Consider the following 18372-nt stretch of genomic DNA (forward strand, 5'->3'; position numbering starts at 1 on the left):
ACAAATGTTATAAAGTAAGGTGCATATTCACTTTCTCAGGATATAGAGCGATAGATATATCAAGACTTCTAGAATTATTCATGCTGTCATTCCCTCCTCCTCTTCAACATAATATTTCTTGGAAATGCAACAGCCCAAACCAACCTGTGTTGTACCATGCTGTCCTAATGATGTCAAGTTCATATTCTTTCCAGATGAAGGAAGGGTTAATGGGTGGCAAAAGGCCAAGAATGCCAGCTGGCCTTCAATGGTCCCTGACACGCTGGTGTTCATAACTATCTTGAGTGATACAAGAAGCATATTCTTACTGTATAAGGTGGTACTGTACTCTTTATTGTCTGGATGTGTTTAGAGTCTTGGGTTAAACTATAATCATATTTTGTATATATTAGAAGAAATAAAAATCAGGATTCTTACAGATTAAATCCAGTTCTCATCGATTATATTTGAGTTCAAGTAAGATTAAAATGAAGGTAAACAAGAAAGGACTTGAGTGCACTGACAAGTACAACCATCAATATGCTCTTACGTCAAGCTTTCTGGTACGTGGGTTTCTTCTCTGGGATATGTTTAGAGTTCTTGGCATGGAAAGATAATTTTGGGAGGACAACTACCATTTTGCCATTTTCTCTACATACTATATTCCTGTCTTTATCATTCTCCTTCTGTTTTGGGCCATGCCTGGCTTCCTGATATTGCAGGGAGTCCTCCACGGGGTTTGCTTCCCCTCAACGCTGTTCGGGGTTCTCCCTTTGAGTGGCACAATCCTATTTCCATTTCGCACCTATGTTGGGGAATGTCATCGAAAAGATGTGACTACTGATTGTCCCGTAAGCTGAACCCAAGCACTCCGAGGCTTCTCACTTCCAAATGTCACCTTCTCCTGTCCTTGGAATGTGGGTTCCACTAGCCTTTTCCTCTCCTAGAGGTTGCTCCAAGAACAGAGTTGAGATGGTGATGTGATGCTGAGAACACCTGTATGGTACATGTGACTGGACCCAGTTAAGGCCTCTTTAGAAACTTCTGAGAATTTGCTGCCATCCTTGTGCTTCTTAAAACTGCTACCTGCCAACCTGGAGTGACCTGCCTCTCTCCCTGCCCTCCGGTTTCAGATTACACCAGAAAAGTTCCCTGGAGGGTTGCGAACCAACAAACTACTCAGTCAAAGTCTCCAGAGGTTGAGCCAGTAAGTATGGAAAACAAAGATAAGAACAAGAAACCCGTGATTCTAAAGCACTGCCAGATTTAAGAACCATTGGCCTCAAACAGATTTGTATTTAATCTTGTCTGAATAATATAAACAAGATATTTAACTCTCTAATCCTTCAAAAAATAATAATACTTTGCTCCTGGGTAACATTTACTGAAAGTCTACCATGTGTCAGATAATATGTGAAGAACCGTATGTACATTATCTTCTTTAGTTTATGTAATAATGTTATGAAGTAGATATAGATATTACTAATAACCCATTTTACAGATAAACATACTGAGGCTTATTGAGTTATTAAACTTAATAAATAATGTGCCCAAGATCGATGGAGCCAGGATATAAACCAGGTAGTGTAAGTAAAGAATTCATCATGGTATCTGACACACAGTAGACAGATCATGTAGTAATCATCATAAATAGCATCATATAATCATCGTTACTGTTATAATCAAATGCCTCAGCAGTTTCCATCAAATGCTGATCCTCTCCTGGAGCCAGTGAATAGTACATGTCCCACACTTCTACTTTGGAGGGTAAGACATTACTAAGTATCTGATGGAAAATCTGCTCTTAGACATCTGTATATCTTACACATTGTGGGTGTTTACAAGAACCCCACAATTTCATTTCATAACCCTGAAATTTAATATGGAAGTAAAGAAAAACTAGGTTCTCTTCTGATGTAGAAAACTCCAGATAACATTTTGTGAAAGGTGCAGGTGATGCCAGAATAGGATTTCAGTACCCAGAAAGTCTCCTTCTGTAACTGGGGGGCCCAGGGAGGCTCTGGAATGGTCCATAAGCTTCCCCTCACATGGGCAGTATGGACAATCAAGCAGTCTACGTTACTCATGGAGGCTGCTTCGTGGGTCAGCCCTTTCTATGGACTTCAACCTTCAATTTCACTTTCTGGGTTTTTCCCCTACATACTTATATTTTAAAATTATGTCCTGCTCAAGTCAGAAGGTGGACTTAAAAAAAAAACAGGTTAGAAGATTTTTATTGTAGAAATACATTTCACCGTTTTATGGAACAAATCCAACAATACATAGCTTATTACATGCTGAGATAAGAATGTGGCCCAGAAGAAATATACCTGGGTAGTACTGTCCATGCTCAACACGTAGAAAAGGAATATTTGTGAAACATAAATATGGCACTGTTACCTGTCATGTTGCAGTAGACTTTCAGAGGCCCCAGCGGTCCACTGCCATCAGGATCTATCCAGTAGTAATTTGATGTCTGGCCCAGGTGTTTGTATGCTTCACAGGAAGGCTCATAGATCGCTGGAACAGAATAGCCTACATGAGAAAGGTGCAGCTCAAATGGCTCCCCAGATAGGTGCCCCAGCCACATCCAATACTGGCCAGCCACTAGCAAGCAGTATACCCTCCTGTTGGGAGTGGCATTCTTTTTCTCTACACTTAAATTCATGATTTGGTTCTTACTCTATAAGCCTTTTTGACCTAACAAAGATAGCGAGTTCCTGCTATGGCTTTATAGTTGGAAAAAAATATAAACCAAACAATAAATTGTTAAATAAATGTAATGTTGCATTAGGGCTCATGATCGTTGAAAAAATATTTAATCTGTAGTTATTTATATATGTCATATCCTTACTGTAGGGGGCTTTGTTTTGAAAGGCCATAAATATTGGTTGTTTTGTTGGGCTAAAAGAAAAATCCCTCTCTCTCTCTCTCTCTCTCTCTCTCACACACACACACACACACACATACACACACACACACACTTTTTTTTTTGCATAGATAGCATAAATTTTCCTCAAACAGCATGGGATTTCTAATCTTCCTTCATTTAAGAAAAAAGGAAAGACACATCCCTGCTTCATTTTATTATAGGTGTATTAATTACATCACATCTAGTTTTTGTGGAAAGCTGACATCAATGTAATTAAATTACAGGTTCCTTTTCATTGTTTTCCCTTTTGTTCCCATGCTCCCAACACATTTTCTTTTCTCACAGAGACTGCATCTGTTTTTAGAATACAAAATGGGCGTTTACATACCCCCTTTGTAGTTACAACTTCTGGAATACCATTGGCAAGACTTTTTAAAACAGCTCCACACTGACATTTATGATGACTTTGAAAGATGTATTTCCACACTTGCTCTTGGCCAAAAGGCCGAGAAGCGACTGAAAGATGTCTTTCCAAAACGAAGAACTACTTCTGGTAAAGAGCTATCATCAGATGCACACATAGTACAGTCTTTTGGGAAAGTACACTGGAATTCACATGGCTGGGATCTGTCATTCTTCAACAATGGGTCTGATTCCAGGACCTCCCTTTTCCACCTTCCTCTCCTCTTCCATGTTCTCCGTGCCTCCCTTTGGCTGCCTGTAGTTTCCTCGCCAAGATGTTAGGCCTCCGATTCTATTTCACGTCAACAACCACACACCAGACTAAAACAATTCTAAAATGCTTTGTTTTACTTAACCCTTCTTTCCTCCTTCCATTCTTTCTGCAAATTATTGAGTACCTATGATGTGCTGAGCAAGGATTAGGCAACACAAATACAACCGTAAGCAATACAGATAAAGAGCCTTTGGAGTAGGGTCTGTTCACTAATTATTGTGGTATTACTCATGCATTAAGGTGCCACTGGAAGGGGTGAAGATGGAAAGTTATGCAGGGCTCACATGCCTTTTGTCCCAGTGTGATGATTAATATGCCCAATTTCAGTCTCCCAAGTCTCTTATTTGGATAATAAACTATGGTTGCTCTAATTCTGAATGCCATGCCAACTAAAATACTGCAATAAAGGGCAGCGAGGAAGAGGTTTTAAACCCTTCAGCAGGAAGATGCTATAATTAGATGTAGGTTTTAGAGAGAAAACTCCTGTAGCAAAACAATAGATTTTAGGGAAGTGATTCAGAAATTCATGAGCTCACAGAGGCTGTCACTGCCATAGGCCAGGGGAAGGATGACTGTTTCCATAAGAAAGTGCGAGGATGGATAAAGTATATGGCACTGACTCACATGTTTTTAAAATCAACTGGAGACGGAGACCAGGTGGGTGTAGGGAGTTAGGAAGAAAAAGAGTTCAGAATGACCTAAACGCACCATTTCTAACCGGCTCCTATTTTTTTGTAACCTCTCTCCAGATAATTACAATTTTTGTGGGTAGCTCAAAATGATCCAGAATGTCAGGTTAGAATTCTAAAGTTCTCCCTTTAGACCCTTTGGCCAATCTGCCATTAAAAGCTTTCACGTTTCTTTTTTTAAAATATTTAATCATGAGTCACTCTCTTTTCTCCCGGTAAACACCCCATTTTCCTTATCGTGTGGTATCTGTTTACATTAATCACACTATTAATTGGTCGTCTTACCCAAACATCTCTTCACTTTCCCAACAAATTATTCTTTTTACCCACTGTTAGTCTGGTCCTAAGACATACTTTCATTATGTTAAAAAAATATGTAATGATTTTTCAGTCTCTGTGATATTACATCCCAGATCGCTATCTATGCCTACAAGACCTTCGACAAACCTAATTGCTGTCTCCTGGTTTTGGTGACCTGCCAGTGTAAACCTCACACACTGGTCAGGCAAATTTGACACAGGATCTTGCTCACCCTTTCTGGGGTTACCTTTATCTGCAATACACTACAAGCCTCTTTCTCAGTCTACCAACCTTCTCTACCAGAGTTAACAATGAACGCAGGAGTGCGAAGAAATAGGACTCTGCAATCAAACAGACTTGGGTTGAACTGACTCTGCAAAGCACTATGTGCTTGCAGGTAAACACAGGTAAAGTGCTTGATCTCACTTAGCCTTGTCTGGAGAAGAGGGATTGGGTACATTGCAATACAGTGACAAGAGCTGGAGGATATGACAACACCAACTGCTTCACCTTTCTATCTGGCCCATGGTCAACATTTAAGAGGTGGAATTTTTATGATTAATATACTACTTATTAATTAGGTCCTACTCACAGTCCTCCTTTCTTAAGGAGGGCCTCCCTAGTCAACGGTCCGGTCAATACACCCATCTTTCTGTACAATCTGGGGCATCCGTTGCTCATCTCACATCCTGTAATACCTGATTAGAGTCCATTTAGGACTTGATTGACTGTTGGTAATGGAATTGCATATACAACCATTTTATTTCCTAATAAGACTGTGAATTATCTTGCGGGGAGGGTCTAGAAGATACATTTCTCTTTCCTACTCCATGCAATCTTAAACATAGTAGATGTTTAAGAAAATCCATCAGAACTAATGAAAGCATGATCTGATGGTAAGCGCGGGTAACTCCTGCACGTCTAAGAAAGCATCTAAGCACTCTAAAGAGGGCTACAGACCTTAATGTGAGGAACTGACTAAGAGCCAATTCTGAAGGCTTGTAGATGAGGGAAATCTGGGTGTGCAAGCGGCTTGTCTCTTTGTCTTCAAAGCGTGACTGTTATTCTGCGTGACTTTAACCTACAACTGGCCTTCTGGCTGCTTTTGCCTCATCGACACAAATGGACACCAAGTACTTCAGTCCAAACTTTATCATGTGTGAAAAATCAACTGGACAGCTTGTTAAGATGGGGATTCCTGGGCTTCCCCCCAAAGATTCTGATTCAGCAGAGGATTTGCAGTTGTAATAAGCTTCCAAGTGAGCCTGATACTGCTGGTCCTGACTGCATGTTGAAGGGCCCTGCTCCAATCCTGGAAAAAAGTTAACTCTGGAAGGGTAGGCTAATTCCTTTTTTAGATTTAGATATAAAAGGGGAAAAAAATAGAACACTGAAAGGCAAGACAGTAGAGTTTTAAATAAGGCTGGAATGCCACCTCACTTCACTCAAAATAATGAAAAGGGAGTGGGATACAGACCCCTAAATAAAAATAAGGGTGCCTGGGTGGCTCAGTCAGTTGAGTGTCTGACTCTTTATTTCGACTCAGGGAATGAGCCCTGTGTGGGGCTCCGTGCTAAGCACAGAGCCTACTTGAGATCTTCTTTCTCTATCTCCTTCTGCCTCTTTACCCCATTTGCAATCTCTCCCTCTGTGTCTCAAATTAAAAAAATAAAACCCTAAATAAAAATACATGTCAAAAGAAACATACTTGGATGAACGCACCCACATGGTAACAGTGATCATCTTTGATTAATAAGACTATGGATGAGATAAAACTTCATACTTTTCTGTTTTCCATACTACTTATAATGTGTTTTAGTTACACTATCATTAAAAATACACTTGCAAAATACGTATCTCGAATAATGGCACGGAGGTAAGATGGCAAGTACAGCTCAGTATAATGAAAGTGTATTAGTTTTTTTAACTGAATGAGGAATGAAGAGATAAAAACTGAGAATAAACTGAGGGTTGATGGGGGGTGGGAGGGAGGGGAAAGTGAGTGATGGGCGTTGAGGAGGGCACCTGTTGGGATGAGCCCTGGGTGTTGTATGGAAATCAATTTGACAATAAATTTCATATTAAAAAAAAGTTGATTCAACATTATCCTAAAAAAAATCTCCTTTCTGTCATTTACTACATAGAAACTCCCTTTTAGTTTTCTTAGCTGTAAAATGAAGGCAACGATACCTCCTTCACTGTTATTGTAACGATTAAGTGAAATCACACACACTTTGTCAACTAAAAAGAATTGAGTATATTGACATTTTAATGCAGAGAATGAGCTAACCAAAGCATTTACCCTGCATGCCTCAGCTGGTTAGCTTGGTATCCAGTGGAGTCATAGCTGGGTTGTACAATTTGTGCACATGAAGCCTGAGGAGCTGAGAGAGCACGAGGGCTAAGGCAGAAGCCGATGAAGAAAGAAAAGAGTGTGAGCCATCATCAGTGATGGAGTTTTGCTAGGAGACTGCTGAAGAGCAGAGAGGCAATTGGGCCGATGGGGAAATAAACAGACTCATCAAGTCCATTGATTTATCGGAAAAGTAATTTTTCTCTGCTGTGACTTCTAGTCCCAAATAAAAGGTCTCATATTAGTCTACATATTCGTAAATAAATCTCAGAGGTTCAGAAATACTATGATTGAACACATTAGATTGGATTTCATAGCATGTAAAATTCCAGAAAGTGGTGAATCCTAAGTATATTATACACATTTACTAAACAATGAATGTTGTCTGTCTGGTATCATACTAGGCACAATGGAAAATGACAAAGTATGGCTTTATTAGTTTCATGTGGCTGCTGTAACAAATAAGCAAATATTAACGGACTGAAACAACACCAACTGATTATCTTACGGTTCTGGAGAAGTTTGAGATGGATTTCCCAGGCTAAATTCAAGGTGTCTGTGGGCTGTTCTCCTTCTGAAAAGTCTGGGGAGAGTCCATTTTCTCACCTCTTTCAGCTTCTAGACTCCACCCACATCCCCTGCTCATTGTCCCAACTTTCTATCTTCTAAGTCAGTCCTCCTCATGCTCCATTATTCTGATTCTCTGCTTTCCCTGTCACATCTCTTTGTCTGTTTTAAGGAGCCCTCTGATCACAGTAGCCACACCCAGACAATCCAGGATAATCGCATGCAACAGGCCTTAACTTAATCATGACGTCCCTTTGCTGCATATGGTAACATATTCACAGGTTCCACAGATTAGGACCACTGGGGGTGGGGAGCATTATTCTGCTTATCACAACTATATAAAAATGTTATGACTAGAGACTGTTGAGAACTGAGAACAAACTAAGGGTTGATGGGGGGTGGGAGGGAGGAGAGGGTGGGTGATGGGTATTGAGGAGGGCACCTTTTGGGATGAGCACTGGGTGTTGTATGGAAACCAATTTGACAATATATTTCATATATAAATAAAAAAAAAGAAATGAAAAAAAAAGTTATGACTGCTCTACTTAATGAACAAATTTTATTAAGCATCATATGCGTTCCCAGTGTTGCCAAGTAACAAAAGTATCAAGGAGAGTAACAAAGATGGAAGAACAAAGTCAAAGGTTGTACTGAGCTTTAAAGGTCCATATGGCCCTGAGGTAAACAGCATGTGCATCCTCTGCCCTCTCAGTCCCCACCAGGGGCCACGAGACACACCCCCTGCGCGTGCGCACCCATGGCATGAGGCATCTGAATGATTGTCAACTCTCTGGCAGAGGGAAGAGCAAAGGGTTGAAGAGGAAGGATGTGCAATAGGCCTAATGTGCCAGCAGATAAAGCACAATTAAGGAATGGTCAGAGTGTAGACAGAATATAAAGGAGGAGCTACGTCTGAGGAGAAGAACTCTCAAGAGTCTGAACTGCTGCAGAAAATGGGAACAGAAAGAGGACCGAAAGAAGGCGATACATTTAGTGAGCCTGTGTGAGGGACTTCCAATATTTCAGGGCGGTGGTATTTATGGAAGCCAAATTATAGGGAAAGGAACTAGTTGGTGGAATTGTGTGATGACTGCACCGTTGTAGGAATTTGAACATGAACACAAAAACAGAATAATCATTGACAGAGATTGCTAAATTCGTGAGGGAGTTGTTGTTAGGATGTGTGAGACAGATTCATTTTTTTTTAAGTGGGTATTTCTCATTCTCAAACCAACGCTTTTTGATGAATTTTGAAAAATAATACACAAAAAAAGATAACGTTTCGTTTCTTGCCCCAGCAACAAATTTTGGTGAGCTTGTATTTTGTTCTCTTTTTGAAAGCCAAGGCCCTCTTCTTGCCTCTGTGTAGACTTCCTTCAATGGTGTGAGAAGATAAGGTAACTGCTCACCATCCAGAATCCATGATGGCCATGCTCTGTTAGCGGCTGTCAGGGACTTGTTACCACCTCTCTCCCACCAGGAAGTGAGCTCTAAATTCTGATGATCGATTTTATTAAAAAAATTTTTTTTCAACATTTATTTATTTTTGGGACAGAGAGAGACAGAGCATGAATGGGGGAGGGGCAGAGAGAGAGGGAGACACAGAATCGGAAACAGGCTCCAGGCTCTGAGCCATCAGCCCAGAGCCCGACGCGGGGCTCGAACTCCCGGACCGCGAGATCGTGACCTGGCTGAAGTCGGACGCTTAACCGACTGCGCCACCCAGGCGCCCCCTGATGATCGATTTTAGATTCTGGAGAATTTTTTTATAAAAGCAACAACTTTGTCTGCAAATGCGTCTTTACCAGCACTGTCTAGACTCTGATTTAAAATAAGAAGAAAACAATAGTTTCCTATTTGGCAAAAAGAAAAATATCACTTTTCATTACTGTTTTATTTGCATTTTTGATTAATAATTGGACATTTTATTTTCAAATGTATATTGGAGAGGTTTTCAAAATCTTTTGTGGGGTGTACAGCCATGAGCTTTGCCCATTTATTGTCAGCGTTCTTCTATTGACTTAAATTGGCTGTAATATAAATGAAGACTAAAATCTGTGTTCTCTGACATTGGTCTTCCCTATTTTATCTAACAGCTTTGAAAATGTAGTTTTTGATGTATAAATATATTTTATGCTATCAAATATATTAAGATTTCCACTTTAAAAACTGTTTTCACAGCTCTATAATATTATTATTCACAGCATGTAATATTATCCTCCATTTATGACAGTAAAGATCTTGGATACCATACTAAGTAGTGATTAAGACATACAAACACATATGATTAAAAGATATAAGGTACCAGGGAATGGAGAAGAAAGCACATATCTGTGATTCTGTATCATGGCTTCAGTTTTCACATGAACATTGATGATTCACAAAGGACGCTGCTATGGATTGAAACGTATCCTTCCCAAAAAAGATGTTGAGGTTCTAATCTCCAGTACCTGTGATGGTGACCTTGTTTGGAAATAGGTATTGAAGATGGCTAAGTTGAGATGAGGTCATTACAAGTGGTCTAACCCAACTGGACTCATAAAAGGGAGACATTTGGACACAGAAACAGATACAGACAAAGGAAGACCATATAAAGATGCAGAAAGAATGCCAACTACAAGTTAAAGAATGTCTGAGGTCACCGGAAAGAAGCTAGTAGAGGAATATGGAACAAATTCTCCCTTACAGGTCTCAGAAGGAATCAACCCAGCAGATACCTTGGTTTTGGATTTCTATCGTCCGAAACTGTGAGGCAACAATTTGCTGTTAACTCACCTTGTTTGTGGCTCTTTGTTACAGCAGTCCTGAGAAACTAATACAGACATATAGGTGCCAAGTGACTGGGCCAAGTTCTCCTCACCCTACATGCAAGCTTTTCCAACTTATAGATGATGTGGAGGAGGACTCTCCACCATGTTTCACTACTATAACTTTAAGAGAGAAATATCTTTCAGATAAAATAATTATTTTGGGCTCATATGTGCAAGGTCTTATGTTGGGTGCTCTGACCTTATGGTGGCTCTCCTCGACCCTTTCAACATATAATTTGCGATAGGTGTGTAAGCATACGACGTATATCCTTCCCATTATTACCTTCTACAGCATATGGATCTCTAGAAGTCGTCAAGGATGAAATGTGTTAGAAAATTAATCACAAGTCAAAAATTAACATGTATATAAAGGTTATGATTGGAACATCATAAGTAGTCCTCTCCTGATTGCCCAGAAAGGGAAAAGTTCACTTCTAATGATTTGATATAAAATTAGAAAGAAGCATAAAATAATTTTATAGCTCATTTGCTAGTAAATGCTGTAATGTGACATTTTGTGTATTGATGGTTTATGAATGTCTTCACTTTCCTGCTCTCTTAGAGTGGAAGGACCACATACTTGTTACAGACTTGTGTAGGGACCAGGAACAAGAGGCTAAAAAAGGGGAAGTTCGTTCACTGGAGATGCCACCCTTCAATTAACAAAGAAGTCTTTTAATGGAAAATACAGATGCACCAAGAAATGACAAAATGGTTGTTCTTGGCCCTTGAAAGGGGCTTGGGGCATATGTGAAATGGTGACATTCAGAATAGGATAGTCTGTGGGACTAAGTCACCTTCTGATCTTAATGTTTCTTTCAAAAATAAATTTATCTACTAAAATATTTATCATTTGAAACCATGAATTTGATTTTCTGCTCTCAATCAGGCCCTAGTGAATTTGGTTGAAGAACCTACTTTTCCCAGAATCTCGTTATTCCTGTTAAGGTAACTACTTTTGCACAACCAAGCTGGAAATCCAGAGAGGCAGCAGTGGCCTGGAGACCTTCCCTGTGAGAGCTCCCTAATTCTAAGACCATGCAATTATTTTTAATTAGCACAATGTAAGTTCACAATACCTAGGTCCTCATTAACACTTGAATATTAACCTCATATGTTCTCTGTCTCTTTGAATTTTTTTTAAAGCTTGAATGAATGCCCTGAATAAACTACATTATATCCTGGAGGAATTATTGTCTCATAATTGGCACATAGCAAATGGTGGTGATAGAGAGAGAGTGGGTTTCAAACCAGATATTCTGCATGCGAATATTATGTCACAATCCTTCCATGAGTGCAATTTCTGTATGAGATGTTATTCATTATCATTCTCTAATGGATTTTTTGCTTGTCCAAGTCTCAGGGGAAAAGGGTAATTAGAAGGTGGAAAAAAAAGGAAAAAGTTTTGATTTCTTGTTCATAAATCAATAGCTTATATTTATCTTCCCTGACAAGTCCTTCAAGAAAATTGTGGAAATAAAGTAAAAATCTACATTTATTTTTTTCATTTCTATTCTTTCTCTTACCCACATCTATCCCATTTCTGCCCTTTGTTTGATTCTTCCCAAGTCCTTCCATTGTTAATTATATTGACTCAAAGGTACTATTTTAAAGAAACCAGTAATCCAAAGTTTGCAACTCTAATCACAAAAGCACAACTCTTTGACTCTATATCATCATGACTGCCATATTCCGTGGTGATGTCAATATCCATACTTGACATTCTATGACTCCCACTCCACAGAACATAAAATTGACTGTTTTTCATGACTCAGTCTGGAGAAGCTCTACCCGTATTTTCTTCATTATTACTTTTAGGATACAGAAGATGAGGAGGAGGAGAAAAGAACATATAAAACCAAACAGCCGTGCTATAAACTCATGCTTTCTCATTTTAATAGGTCTCTACAGTGGAGCTCAGCAACCCTACTGATCATTAGCTTAGATCCTGTAGAGATTGGCTCTATTGTCTCTTGCTCCATCTACTTAATCCTCTATTTCCGTCTCTAACCTTATCGTTCTCATTTTCACTGTGTCCCCATTATGAGACCATGAACACTGATCCAAATGTGTTGGCACCTGTATTCCCCTCCTTCAATATAACTCTGCCCTACATCGGTCCTTTTCCCTTTCCTCCTAATTATTACTTTTTTTTTGACATCTACTAATGTGGTACTATTCTAGTGCTATGGCTTGTACTAAAATAAGTAAAATGAATCACAAATCCTGGCTCTGAGGAATTTGCTGTCTAATGTATGGGGTAGACATGTGGAGAGATAAAACACTGTATAATTGGCTAAATGTTATTAAATAAAAAGAGATATAAACAAAGTACCCCAACACTTTAGGTAGGGGATTGGACAACTTGGCTGAGGACAGACTGATCAAGTCAGGCTTGTGGCTCACATCTGTGAAGTTACTTAAAGCTGTCTTAAAGGATGAGTTGGAGTTCACAGGAAGAGGAGAGAAGGGTCCTTCTTTACTGCTCCTTTCCAATGCCATGTTATTTCATGCTGGTCTTCAGATACTTCAAGATAATTATTTCCTTGATTTTCTTTCTCTTCTGTTCCCATTAGCTCCATGCTCTTTGTCTGTTAATTAGCACCGATCTCTTCTATCTTGGGTGATAGAGGGGGAAAAAATATGCCAGTTGCCCTCTGGTCCTGTTTATCAAAGCAACCTAAAGGAACGTCTCTTTGTCAGCACTTACACCTGAATCCCCTCAAGTCGGAAAGTTATCGCTTCTTCCTTGTTTTCAAGAATACCATTGATGTCTACATTAACTTCGACTAAGTCCTCCTTCTCTGAGATTTCAGTAGACTTGGTCACTGTTGACCATCTCCTCACTGAAACTTCTTCTTCCCTGTGTTTGTGTCCTCACACTTGTCTGATTCTGACCTCTCCTTCCGTGTGTCCTGAACTGTCATTTCTCTTTTCCTGGCCTATAGAGAGAACTATTCTCTGAGGCTTGTCTTCAGTGCTCTGTCCCTGCCATGTGCACAGAAGGATTAGTTCACTACTCTTAAGACTTTTCACCTAAAGAAAGGCAGAGTACAAGTGGAACCCAGGCATTCTGGCTACAGAATCTCTGCTCTTAAGCCGTGTTGAAGTGTTTATACTAATCTCATCATTATGTTTTACTATTTTTTCATATTCATACTAGTTTTACTATTTATACTATTCTTATTATAATTTTCAAGAAAAAATCACCTTTTAGTCTTACTGTTGAAAGATAGTTTGGAGAAGAGGCTGTGTTTCACTGAAGAAGAGCCTCCTTAAGGAAGAGTAGATTTTTATTTATTTTTTTTAATTTTAAAAAAATTTTTTTAGGAAGAGTAGATTTTTAAAATCTATACCCTGTGTGTATCTGCATGGAGAAAAAACAACAGAGTGAGAAATTCTCCAGTTGTTTTTAGCTAAACAAGACTCAGTTTAACAAAAAAAACAAATCTGGCTCTGATTAGCAAGTACTAATGCCTTTGCAAATTTCAGTCATTTTGAGTAAAGATGTCCTTGCGATTCAAAAATAAAAAACATAACTATATCTTATATTACTTTACAGCTGAAAAATGTTTTACTCTTTTTTATCTAATTTAATGAATGAGGCTGTATGCCTGCTTTTAAATGCCAAATAAAGTTGTCAGAATTTAATGAGAAAATAAACTATGGGAAAATATGAGTATTAAAACTCGAAAATGACATAGACTGTGTCCCCCAGTGAATCATACCTCCCTCCATTCGTGCTCTCGAATTGTCTCCCCTGCCACTGACTCTGGATCTGATCATGTGACTTGCTTTGGTTTAAGAGACATTAGAAAATGTGATACAAGCTTACGTTTGCAAAGTCAGTAGCCATTTGGGCTTCTCTTTTCTTGCCCTTGAGAACACATTTGCTACCACGGGAAGAAACCGGGGCTAGCTCACTGGAGACACATGGCCCCACTTGGAGAAGGATTAACCATCAGACTTGTGAGTGAGGCCAAAACAGACCATCGGGCCCCAAGTGAGCTGCCAATTGGTTGCACCTGCTTGAATTAACCCTGGTGAGACTAGTAAAAGGACTGCCCTATTCCATGTCGCTAACCTGTTATCACGGGCAGATCAAATTGTTGTGGATTGAAGCCACTACATTTTCAGGAGATGTTAGGCTGCAAGATAACTGACAGGTGAGTCACATGCTCCTAGGCGTGTCTTCTCTGGTTTCTTTACCAAAATGGGATCACACTATGCACGACCCCATTTATTCAGCTGTTGCCTGCTGAGGGTCTTAACTTTGTTTCCAGGTTTTGCTACCATGGCCATACTGCAGTCAATATCACTGAAGTTTACCTGATTTGCAGTAGACAGATTTCTGGGTGAGCAGTTGGGGCTGATGTCATAAGGCACAGAACGCATGGTGCTTAGGGACCATGAAAACATTAAGGACCTGGCAAATGTTTAAATCTTTAATTTCTTTTAAAATTAGAGGGGAAAATGAGTAAGAATGTGGTAATAATGAATCCAGTCTGGATTACAGTCATTTTCACATCAACACAGTTCACAGCTCTGAGCTGTCAGCACAGAGCCCAACGCCAGGCTCAAACTCGGGAGCCGTGAGATCATGACCTAAGCCGAAGCTGGACACTCAAATGACTGAGCCACCCAGGCGCCCCTCTATTTTTTATTTCAATAGATATTTCAGGAATGCTTTCTGAAGGGCTGTAACAATTTCCATTTTTACCAGAAGTGGTAAAAATGAATGTATCCTTTTACCTTCTTCCCATCAGCAGGAGATATTATCACTCTTAATCGCCACTCTGATCGATGTCAAGCGGTCACTCACTGCTACTTAATTTGCATTTCTCTCACCATGAGAGAGATGGGAGTTTTTTTTTCCATAAGTTTACTGGCCATGTAGCCACGTTCTTTCTGTGAACTGCCCATTCATCATCTTCGTACACACTTTCTATTTATCTGAACTGTTTGTATCTGTCTTAAGTGCTGCAAACGTTACTTGCCAATTAATTATTCGTAGAGTGACGCTATTTAGAACACATGTATCATGCAAAAGTGTTGGATTTTTACATATCCTAGATTTCTTTGGTTACCGTCACCCCAAAGCCTCCTTTGCACATCTAGTCTCCCCTGCACATCTAGGATTTTCAAGGTTTATTTTTTTTTTACATATAAGTCTTTCATCCCAGTTAGCTTCACATTTATTTATTTATTTATTTATTTATTTTTAAATTTTTTTTCAACATTTATTTATTTTTGGGACAGAGAGAGACAGAGCATGAACGGGGGAGGGGCAGAGAGAGAGGGAGACACAGAATCAGAAACAGGCTCCAGGCTCTGAGCCATCAGCCCAGAGCCTGACGCGGGGCTCAAACTCACGGACCGCGAGATCGTGATCTGGCTGAAGTCGGACGCTTAACCGACTGCGCCACCCAGGCGCCCCTAACTTCACATTTAAATGTTAAGAAATAACAATTATTATTTTATTTATTGCCATAAACCTGAGAAAAAGACAGATATGGTAGGCTGACCACAGAATGGAAAGAAGGGAGTTCATGTAATGTCTCTGGAGTTATTTTCTATTATAAAAAGAAAGAAGTGAATTAAGTCACGTGTTTTCAAACTGGGTCCCATGGAATCCTGAGGCTCGCAGTGGTTCTTGGGAGACTTATATAAAAAAGAGAGGACTATTCCCCCAAACGGTGAGGATTTAAGCTTCATACAAATCCTATCAATTACTGGTGTGTTTTATGTGTCAAGATTTCACCTATGATTTTATTTGAGGGGGGAAATGTCTTGGGGAAAAAAAAACCCAAACCCTGGATTCTATTTTTATTATTGTTCATTATTATTATTATATTCTATGATTTTAGAAAAAAATCAAAGAAAGGAAAAAAGAGAAAGCACAAAAGTGGGGAAAAGCTTCTACACTGATTTTCCTCACAATGGTATGAGGTGGGTATCACCATCCTCAGAGCAGACGCAGCTTTTCTAGGGCCTGAAGATAATACATTTCAGAGGTTTCCTATAAGAAAAAAAGAATATTCAAATGCCTTCAGATGAGAATGTAGCTATGAAAATGGGCTGTGGGAGTGCACTTGTAAATCATTCCTAGACCGGGATGCCAGCAATGAGTAAGCAATATACAGAAATGACTGCAGGCCACATGAATACAGTCGTTAAACCCAAAGCTACTCTATCTCCAACTCAACTTCCCTTCGTCCAGGTACCAAAAATGCTCAGAGCTGCTCCAAAGCTCCCCAGGGTGCCACGGAGGAAAGTCGGAGTGAAAAGAGACCGGGCTTCTCGCAACTGAGATACCTTGCACACTTTCTGTGAACGTACGTGAACTTACCCTATACCAATGAGGGCTCTGAAGCCTGAGCTCTATTCGCTTCAGAGTGGATTCCCAGTTTACAACTGAAGAAACTAAGGCTCAGAAAGATTTAGTAATTTACCAAAGTCACACAGCTTGTCACTTCCAACAGTTGCTCCACCTCAGGTCGTGTTACATCTACTGTCCAGCACGGACTCTTACGGTCTTGTCTGCTTTCTGTAGTGCTTTTTAACCTCTGAACAGTTCAAATGTCTCATTGAAAAAAAAATTAATTTAAAAAAAAGAAGAAAAAACGAAAAAGATACTTATCTACTTTAAATGAGAAAAAGTGTGCCATAGGTGGGGAAGCATTCTTACTGATAAATGAGTTTAGATAATTGAACCCTTACATTGCTGGACTGTAGTCATTGTGCCGGGAAATTCTAATTAGACATCAATTTTGTGTTAAGGGCCTTTTGAAGATTAAGATATCCATGGGAAAAGCACTTGATAGTCATTTTTCACTCTTAGGATTTCAAAGCACGTATGGACTGAGCTACCTGAAATTCTGGAAAGGCTTCATAAGGAGACGCCATGAAGCTGGCTCTCCATCAGAAGCATGTCCATCATCGGGGCGACAACTGTATTATCCTGCTTGATTTTTCTATTACCCGCTCAGTTGCTGGACGATTTCATCTAAATCGCTAGTGATTAAGTAGGATCCCATATACACAGCACCTAGCATTGTTCCATTTCTCTTCCCTTGGCAAACACAGAAAGGCCAAACTCATTGTAATCATTAAACACAATGTAAGAAGGGCAGAAAATATTCTTTTACAAAGTTCTGTGCATTCCAAAACCAAATAGAAGTATATCGAGTGTAACCGAAGTTTTGAATAATTCATGCTCTATTCACCTTACTTTACTGTGCACAATTGAAAATTGGCCATATTGATTTCTTGCCCAATATACAGTGAAACCTCATTTATCTGACATCATTTGGGAACGAGCTGTTCATAGAGCCACAGAATTTTAAAGCTTTAGAAGACGTTGGAGTCATCTCATCTATTTCCCTCATTGTAAATAATTATAATAATTATAACAACAAAAGCTATTCAAGCTGCTACTATGCATTACGCTCTTTGCGGAATCACAATGTGCCATTGGTTTTGCGTAGTATTCCTATGAGGTACGCATTACTCTTTCCACTTTACAAACAAAAACCCGAGGCTTGGAGAGATTAAAATAATTAAAGGCTATAAAGCTTAAAACTACTGAAGCCAGGACTGAATTTAAGCCTGTGGCCTCTGTCCTTAGTCACTGTATCATGCTAGCTCCAAGGGACAAACGTGTCAGAATCTCACTCACCCCCCAAGGCACCCACTTATTCAAGGTCAATTACTAGACCAGAACTTGAGCCTCCCACCTATCTATTATCACATTCCCTCTGTCTGATACAAACTTTAACATAATTCGATCTTTAACATAAATGAACTGATGAACTACTTTCATTCCTTAAGCACTAAAACTCATTTGATTTTAAACATTTTTAGGGAAAACCATTCTGAAAGTTATTGCACAGTTTTCTGCCTCTCTAATCACATGATGTTAAATATAATTGCCATTTCTTGCTGACTCAGGTTTCCTAATTACCTACATCAATCACTGGATGTTGTGACAACATGGTACCCTCACCAAATGATCCCGGCAAACTTTGTTTCATGGACTTGGTGGTTTCCCTTCTTATAAGCTATGA

At 39.4% G+C, this 18372-nt stretch overlaps 1 protein-coding gene across 1 annotated transcript in view; it reads right to left on the reverse strand.

The window, feature by feature from the left end:
* The window catches only part of CNTNAP2 (contactin associated protein 2), a 2003978-nt gene that overhangs the window by 720116 nt on the left and 1265490 nt on the right, over positions 1-18372 (reverse strand). Inside the window, exon 12 of the mRNA XM_040471688.1 lies at positions 2380-2499. Within this exon, the coding sequence (XP_040327622.1) occupies positions 2380-2499 (120 nt within the window). The remainder of the gene's footprint in view (positions 1-2379; positions 2500-18372) is intronic.

The sequence above is a fragment of the Herpailurus yagouaroundi genome, unplaced genomic scaffold (assembly GCF_014898765.1).
Source record: "Herpailurus yagouaroundi ecotype Mexico unplaced genomic scaffold, PumYag 100, whole genome shotgun sequence".
In the NCBI taxonomy this organism is placed as follows: domain Eukaryota; kingdom Metazoa; phylum Chordata; class Mammalia; order Carnivora; family Felidae; genus Herpailurus; species Herpailurus yagouaroundi.